The following is a 9,489-nucleotide window of genomic DNA, read 5'->3' as shown; positions in this document are numbered from 1 at the left end:
CAAGTTTTTTTGTAGTTATCTACAAATTGAGTCTAAAAATTTATGTGGAAAGAGAATGCTAATAGAATAGTCAAAACAGTTCTGAAAAAGAAGAGGCACTTTTTATATCATTTATTTATACCACATGTTAATCTATCCACCTGTATAGATACATTCATCTAAATATGGGTGCGTACTGATGTCTCCAATTCTAATCTAAGACCATATGCCTTATTCTAGCCTTCTCCCCTTGTTTATCTGTAACTTACTTACCCACAGTGAGAAACCTGTCTCCCACCACTTGTCAACCTTTATTGATTTGTTCAACTGTAGTATACATGTACAGCAACTTTGGAATTGTTAATTTATACCGCCAGTGAGAAATAACTTTACTAAAAAGAGTACTATGATTGTGTGTGGTTCATTTTCTTTCTCTTTTTTTTTTCTTTTTTTGTGGTGAGGAAGATTGGCCCTGAGCTAACATCCATGATAATCCTCCTCTATTCCGTGTGTAGCATATCTCCACAGCATGGCTCACAAGTGGAGCAGGTCCGTACCTGGGCTCTGAACCCATGAATCCAGGCCGCGGAAGCAGAGCACGTGAAAGTTTAACCATTCAGCCACGAGGCTGGCCCCCATGGTTCCTTTTCTTAACTTATCCTTAGAGATTCCACTCAAAACACTGTTTTCAAAGCTATGTAGGTAAGCTCCCTTCTTCCCCACTCTCATCAGAGAGGTCATGCCATACATTTACAGTGTTTGGAAGGCAGTCTCATGTGCACAGTCTTTTGACCACAAAAGAATGGCAGAAATATTAATTGACAATAGTGGTGTGACAAGAACAGGGGCTGAGATGGGACAATATTGGAACTGGGACATGTGGAGTAGGAAGCTCAGTATAAAGCTGGAAGACAGCTTGGTACACTTGGTCTTTGTGAGGAAAGGGAAGGGAAAAAGGAACATAGAACTGTAGCTAAGGGAGAAAAGAAATGGAATAAACATGTCAGAATTGAACAATATAGGGATAAGTTCCCAGGGGCTGCCTCTTTTTCTGCCCTCTCTGCCCTCCTGCCTCAGACCAGGGACACAGCAAAGTCAGTTCGCCCTTGTTATTTCAGATCCCAGAACACAGCCCCATTACCTTCCCACATTTGGTCTTGGCATGATGATGTAAGTGATGCCAGATAAGGAAACACTTCTTTCCAAACCCTCCCTCTACAGCTGAGAAAGTCCACCAATTAGAGACATGTCTGCATTAACACACATCTGGTCCTGAGACTGGTAAGGAGTCAGGGTTGAGGAGTGACTTCATGCTCACAGCTGTCAGTCGAGAAAATCTACAGGGAGGTACTGTCACTATTGGACCTTGGGAGAGGACCTCAAGAAAAGGTTGAATCCTGAGGCTGGACTTGAGATCATTCAGGGAGGTAATATGGGGAGCTTTAGGGAAAGAGGAAATCATGGAAGCACAGAACAATATAGGGGGAGATGACCCCAGCACCTAGAATCAAATATTTAGGTCAGCAGTCAGACAATGAATTACACTTTCCTTGCTTCTCAGATTCAGAGGTCTGCGTGTTCTAAAAAATCACACAGGTTTTGTATGCTTACATTTGTTGAATTATATTGTAAGATGCATTATAATGACAGAAATGTGTATAAATGTATGTGTTGCACTTGAAAGTTAATAAAGTGAACTCCCGTGTAGAAACCACACAGTTACAAAATGGCTGTATCTTAAAATTCTCTTGTAGATCACAAACTATTTGATGAAGAAAATGATCATCTCAGATTTGAACAAGTGCTTTCAGATTACTCAGGTCCATGATGATGATCCCTGATTGTCCTTAGGACAGAGCTAATCCTTGAGGCGTTGACAACAGCGTTTCATGACATCTCGAAAGGCCTCCACGAATTTCTCATTCCGGAGGGTAAAGACAAAAGGGTTCAGAAAAGGAGTCACCACTAAAACCAACAATGAAGCCACCCGGTTGTACTCAGCTGCCTGTGTTTGCTTGGGTTTCACAAAGAGGAAGAGACAACTGCCATAGGCGATCACAACAAAGGCGAAATGGGAGACACAAGTAGAGAAGGCTTTCCTCTGGCCAGAAACTGAGGGGATCTTGAGGATGGTGGAGATGACGCAGATGTAGGAGACAATTGTAGGGATCAAAGAACCAATGATAATGAAAACAGCCATTAAAAAAAGAGCAAACTGTGTGAAATGACTGTCATCACAGGATAGTTTGAGCAGTTGCCCTCGGTCACAGTAAAAATGGTCTAACACATTTGATTTGCAGAAGGTAAGCTGAAACGTGGCATAGACTGGCAAAATTTGAAATAGGAACCCAAATACCCATGACAGGATTACCACCCAGATGCAGGTATGGCTGTTCATAATGATATTGTACCTCAGAGGGTTACAGACTGCCACATAACGGTCCACAGCCATTGCTCCAACTAACACCAACTCTGACGTACCCAAAGAAAGGTACAAACACAGTTGTGCACCACATGCAATCAGAGATATTGCCTGCATCCCAGGGAGCAGCAACCCCCAGAGCATCAAGGGAACGGCAACAGATGTGGTCAGGATCTCCAGGACAGATAAGTGGCCAAGGAAGAAATACATGGGGGACTGCAGACGTTTATCAACACAGACCACCATGATGATGACCGTGTTTCCAATAAATGTCACAGGGTAGAGGAAGAAGAAGGTGGCAAAAAGAGTATTGTGTAGTTCTTTGGAGCCATGGAAGCCAAGGAGATAAAATTCTATAGCACTAGAGTAATTCTTCAACATTTAGTCCTGTGCTCTTGCGCTTTGTGAAATCTACAGAGCAAAGGAGAGAGAACACGCTTCTAATTTCAAAGGACTAAAGATATTTCCAGGTTGAGGAAATAACTCCTCTGCTCTTAGGCTCCACATCATCTTCCACTATTCTCTGTACAAAGTCGATGCTAAATGTTTTATGAAGAAAATATATAATATATGAAGATAAATGTATACGTCCAAGAAGATGAGCAACAGTTACCAATAACACCCTTAGGCATGAAAACCCACCCATCCCCGTATGCACCCTTGTCTCTCAATTCACTGGACATCCTGCCTCCAACTCTGCTCTGACCTCCCACCTTGTCTACTTTCCTGACCACAACGGGCTCGTTATACCACCATTCTTTCAATCTTGAGTGCCCTAAACGGTATTCTGTGCATGTTATGTCCATGTCCTGCAAAACTGCTGAATACAACAGTTATAAGAAAGTTTTCCTAGCCAGTCCCACCCAGATATGGTTACTTATTTCTCTTGTTTCCTCTGAATGTAGGTTCCTTTTGCCTTATATTCACGTTAAAATTTCCACTTCAGTTATCTTTATCATCATTTCTGACTGTGGGTAGGGCTGCCTGGCAGGGAGGTGCGGTCTACTCAGGACATTGTGATAAGATAAGAGCTATTTTGAGACAAAATATTGAGTCTTTCCCTGACTTCTTGGGAGCTGGCTCCCAGGAGTGGATTATTCACTTCTTCCTGCTTTTTTTGATGAAAGCCATCCTCCTCCCCTCATTTCAATGAATATGTCTCCTCCAAGCAGAAGGGGCTTCACCAGCTCCCAGTTGGTGACCTCTAGCTATGATATTATGATTCCTTTTGTCATCAGATGACTGCAGGGAGGCAGGGTGCAGAAGGAGTGAAGAAGCTGGGACTTTCCTCCCCAACTCCCTCTGTCCTGCATGATCTCCACCCTGAGATGAGGAAACAAGAAAACAGCTATGGTTTACAGGCAACACCCTCTGCCTTCCCCAGTCTCAAATCTCTACTTCCAGCAAGGGGACAAGACCTCCAAGTGGGAAATATCTCCCTATTGCCAACTAGCCATGGTCTGAGTCGCTAGAGCAGCTTGGTAAAGCCTCCAGGGAATATCTGCTTATCTATGTCCTCCCATTTTCTCCAGAGTCCTATAAAAAGGAAAAGTGTCAGAAAATACCAAAATGGATCACACTGATCCCCTTAGGATGTCTGGGCACTTTCCCTCACCACATACAGGTCAATGCTCAAATGTCTCCAACCCCTGGGCCCTACCCCAATCATCCTCCCTAAAACAACACATGCATTTCTTCACTCTCTATCCTCTCATTAGGCTGTATTTTCCTCTCATTGGCTCTCATCTATGCTCTCTGCTATGGAGGAGGGCTTTGATGTAGAGCTCATCTAATATGCAGCTCCCTTAGTCCACTCTTCATGCTCTAAGTGTCCTTGTTCTAGACAGCAGCAAACTCCAGAACTTCCCATCCTGATCCTTTCCTACTCTTTCCTTCACAGAGGGGAATGCCTGGCAGACACTCACCTCCAGAGAAGGGGACAGGACTGGAAAGTTCTATGGCTCTTCAGGGATCAGCCCAGGCTACCTCCTGCCTGACTAGTGCTGAGCAGAGCAAGCTGCTGATGTCTTCACTCTCAGTGAATGAGAAAACTCTTCACACCAGCACTCGGGAAAGATGTCCAATAATAATAGTGCTGGGGAGCCCAACTGTCTTCCTCTGTCTCTCTCCCTCCTTCTTTCCTTCTCCTCTCTGTCCCCAAGGAAAGTTATTCATTGAGGAACTAAATTTGTCAACTTCAGGGAAACTCAAGGGATACAGCCAAGGGAAAGCCAGAGAAACTTCCCCCTTGCCCTCCTGAGGCTCATCAAGTTTTAGAACATGGAGAAGTTGTGTGTAATGGACAAACGTGAAATCTCCTAGTCAGGAGTTTCCAATGCCCAGACTGCCTTCCTCCCAGACCCCAAGTCCTGGTTATGATCAAACAGTCCAGGCTGTAAATAGCCAGCTCCCTATTCTCTCTTTGCCTCTCCCTGATTCCACTTAGCCCTGCAGAGCCTAAATGACGCAAAAGGAAAAGACACCACAAATGTCTCCAAGGCACACATCAAAAACCCAATGGCCACTAAAGAGCCCCTGTCAAAAGGTTTTTTTCATCTCAAAGCCCTAACAATCTCATCTTCTCCAGATGGTCTCTGCACTCCCTCTACCAGACACTCTCTGACCATAGTCATGGGAACCCCGGCATGATGGCAAGAGAGGATCTGCCACACAAACCAATCTCAGGATCTGCTGATGCCACAGCCCATTCTGGCCTCTCCAACACGATGCTTCCAGCTTGGGCTGTTCAGTCATATCTCCCCTTCTAGGTCTTCAAATGCTACCCAGGAACCTTCCTGAGCTGCTTGAAGAGAGAGATAAAGGCTGAAGAACCAACATACATAAGTAACAAAAAAATAGTGTAAAAAGTGAGGATGGCTGGGGAGCTTAATAAAATAGAAAAATAACACTTAAAATATTTATATTTCCTTTTTAAAGAACAACTTCCATTTATCACAAAACTAGCACAACTCATGGTAAAAAAAAATAAAATTTTATAGAGGAATATAAAACAAAAATGCAATGTCCCTCTCAAAAATGCCTGATTTTCCTGATCCATCTCCTAGAGCTAAACAGTATTATTAGTTTCCATTGTGCCCATACATGCATAACTCCATATGGTCTCTACTTGCCATTTTAGGAAACATATTTTCCTGCTGCTTTCTTTTTGTTATATGAATATGTGTGTGCACTAAACTTTTCAATATTAGCACTCATTTCTCTCACATTTTGAGTGATCGCTAAATAAATATTTACCTTATTAAAAAAACATCATTTATTGAATGAGTACCCTGCTACGAAAATTGTTTATTCTAGTTTTTCACAAGTAAAAATGATGCTGCACTAAATATCTTCATATGTAAGCCTGTATGTTTGTACGGTTATGTCTTCCTAAATTATATTAAATTTATTAGCTGTTATCAAACAATCCTCCAAAAAATTGTGTTAATTCATAATCTCTTGAAATGAGATTATATTGGGCCCATCTCCACAGCCTTCTGCAGGAAGTTACGGGGAATTTCATTTCAGTGTTAACCCTGCGGAGATCCCAGAAATGACACTAACATATCAGGAGTCAGTAATCATACTATGAAGTAATGACACATCCCAGAGGCCCTCATCCCCATGGGAACCGTGCAGACAGCTGCCCAGGACACCTCCATCCTAGCGTCTGCCTGTTAGCTCTGAGCAGCTGTGTTGGGTCATATGATGACTGTTGGAGAAATCTGAAGGAAGGCTGCTGGCAAACGAGGAAATCTGAGGAGGGCAGACTCATTCTCCCTGAATCCTTACTGCAAAATCAATTTCTCTAGTTCAAGGCATGGTTCAGTTCCTCTACATTTCCTGTCCAGTGTTGTTTAAGGCCACAAAATGTAAGAAGGGGTGTAAACTAGTAAAACTCATTGGAAAAAAATTGTCAGTTTCTTTGGAGCTAGGTATATACCCACCCTACGATCCGGTGACTCTACTCCCAGGTATTTACCTAACAAATGAAAACACATGTCCTCACAAAGACTTCTATTAGAATGTTCTCAGCAGTATAATTCATTACAGCAACTGACACAAAACAGATATCATTCAACAAGAGAATAATTCAGTCGATCCTCATTAATCACGTATTCTGTATTTGCGAATTCATCTACCATCTAAAACTCATTTAGAATGCCAAAGTCAATATTTGTAGCACTTGCAAGGTTGTTCACAGACATGCACAGGTACGCTCAGAGCTGTGAAACTTTTGAGTCACCAGTGTATATGTACCCAGCTGAGGTTGAAGAAGACAACATCCTGCCTCCTTATTTCAGTTCCCATATCGTAAACAAGTATTCTCTCAGCTGCCTAATTAGAGCCATGTTTTTCACATTTTTGTGCTTTTTGACAGTGACTTTGCTGTTTAAGATGTCTCTCAGTGTTGCTAAGTGCAAGAAGGCTGTGATGTGTCTTATAGAGAAAATAAGCTTAGAGTGATAGATAAACTTCAATATCCAAAATAAGTGTTAGATAAGCTTCATTCAGGCATGGGTTATAGCGCTGTTGACTGTGGGTTCAACGTTAATGAATCAACAATATATATTACCTAAGGTGTCTGAACAGAAGCACACATGAAACAAGGTGATGTATTGATCAGTTGATGAAAATGTTGTGACAGAGTCTCACTGGAAGCCATCTCAGAATTTCTCCTACAAGCAACAGTTCAGGATTCTCTAATTCAGTGTCCCCAGCAACTTTATAGAACACAACTACCACAGATATGAGAATCAACTGTATATGCACATGAGGAAATACTACTCAGCAATAAAAAGTAACAAACCACTAAGACACACAATATGGATGAATTTCATAAACCTTACACTGAAGGAAAGAAGCCAGACACTGAAGAGTGCATACCTTATGACTCCATTAAATAATGCTTTAGAAGTCAAAAATAATCATAATCTATGTTTAAAGAAATCCAAAAAGTGATTGCCTTGGTGCTCGGGGGAAATTGACTTGAAAAAATAAGGAGGAAATTCTGGAATATATTATCCCCTTTATACATTGCTGACTTCTTTTTGCTGCCTTTTTATTCAGGATTTTTACTTCTAGGTTTATGAGAGATATTGTCTGCAGTTTTTCTTTCTTATAAGTTCTTTGTCAGGTTTTAGTATCAAGGTAATTTTGGTTGTACAATGAATTGGAAAATATGTCCTCTTTTTCTATTTTATGGAAAAGTTTGGTATTATTTCCTCCTAAGGAGTTTAGAAGTTTTCATCAGTGAAAACATCTAGGCCGGGAGTTTTCTTCATGGGAAAGTTTTTAATTACAGGTTGTGGTAGCTACATAACGGCCCACCTCCCAAAAAACTCCACACCCTGGTTCCCAGAACCTGTGAATCTTACCTTGTATGGCAAAGAGGACTTTGAAGTTGTTATTTAGGCTCTTGAGATGAGGAGATTACCCTGGAATATCTGGGTAGTCCCTCGACGACTGGTAATGTTTCTTGTCTTCAGTCTAGTTTCTAGTATTATAGAACAGCTCCAGGTTTCTTAAGCTTATTGCTTGCATTTTATAACTTTTTCTACTATTTGAATTACAATCTGTCCTTATATTTCAAGCATATCACATGGAGACATCACAGAGTTGGGCTGAAGACCTCTGACTTTTATCCATTCTGACAATCTCTGCCTTTTAATCGGAGTGTTCAGTCCATTTACATAGAATATGATTATGGATATTTTTTATTTAGGTGTGCCATTTTCCTATTTTTTTATTTTGTCCTATCTGTATTTCTGATCTTCTAATCTCCATTTCTTAACTTTTTCTGTATTAATTAATATTTTTAATTCTCTGTTATAGTTTCTTTATTAGGATTGTAGATATAGCTATTTGGATTATTCTAGTGTTTGTTATTGGGATTATAATATGCACTGAAATTATCACCGTCTACTAAGAGTTGATACTGCAACATTTTACATAAAAAGTAAGAGCCTTGGAAAAGTACAGTTACATTTATGCCCCTATCTATTATGATTTTCTTCTCATATATATTAAATCTACAGATACTATAATCCCCACAACATAGGACCATAATTTTTTGCTTTAAAGACTCATATGTCTTTTAAAGGAATTATGAGAAGAAAACACATATTTTACTCCTGGTGTAAGAGATGTATATTTATATTCCTAAATTCTACCTGATTGGTTATGTTAGGGCTTCTTATTCTCACTTTTTATCCATTTGTTCTGAGACGTATGTCAGAGAAGCATCTAAGAATGATTCTCCCAAAAGTGAGAGCCACGTGACTGAGTCAAAGACTGGTAGATTACAAGGCTCTGGGGAGGCCACCTACTGCAGGAATCTGCCCTGTAACATTATTACCCAGTGGGCATTGAAACACAGCTCAACAATTTCTCAGGATGGTGAACACACAGCTTTGGAAGGGAGCTCTTATTATTCGACTGTTCAACTTTATGTTAAGCATTAAACTAACTTAATGTAACTTCTACCCATTGTCCAATTTCTGCCCTTTTGAGTTACATGGACTGGCTTTTAAATGTCTTCTCACTTAAATCTTCAAAATTCTATACAAAATATTACCAATTCCAATAACTATGCCATGGAATCTTGACCTTCCAACATCCAGACTACCCACGTTTCGATGCAACGTGTCTTGTTGTGGGTTTTCTTTCATATGTTCATGATATTCTGCACTTACAGGCTTCTTCAAACTGCGAAGACACATGCTTCAGTTCTGGGAGATTTTCTTACGTTTTCTTTTATAATCTGCTCACTTATGTTTCACTTGCTCTATCCTTATGGAATACTCATATCCAGATAAGGGGCTCCCAAAGTAATCTTTTAAATTTCTTAACTTTCTCTCTAATTTTCCAACTTTTTTGACTATTTTTCATTTTTTGTGCATATTTCTTTGATTTTTTTCTTCAACTGATTTGTGGATTTCTTTTTGCTAGTCCTAATATTATATTCTGGGAGCCCTTTCTTTTATTTTCTGATTGTTTTTTACATAGCATCCTCTTCTTCTTTAGAATATAATATGTTCTAATTTTATGGATATATTGTAGGTCGTTTTTTATCTCAATTTCTTTTG

General features: G+C 40.3%; 1 protein-coding gene across 1 annotated transcript; it reads right to left on the bottom strand.

The window, feature by feature from the left end:
• Nucleotides 1-1,837: 1,837 nt before the first annotated feature.
• LOC106842597 (olfactory receptor 9A1-like) lies at nucleotides 1,838-2,782 on the bottom strand. The gene has a single exon (XM_014859207.2). It carries the CDS (start codon nucleotides 2,780-2,782, stop codon nucleotides 1,838-1,840), a length of 945 nt encoding a protein of 314 aa, XP_014714693.2.
• Between the last annotated feature and the right edge of the window lie 6,707 nt (nucleotides 2,783-9,489).

This window comes from Equus asinus, chromosome 1 (genome assembly GCF_041296235.1).
Source record: "Equus asinus isolate D_3611 breed Donkey chromosome 1, EquAss-T2T_v2, whole genome shotgun sequence".
NCBI lineage: Eukaryota > Metazoa > Chordata > Mammalia > Perissodactyla > Equidae > Equus > Equus asinus.
Note: the sequence above shows the minus strand (reverse complement) of the source record. Positions and strands in the feature narration are given on the sequence as shown.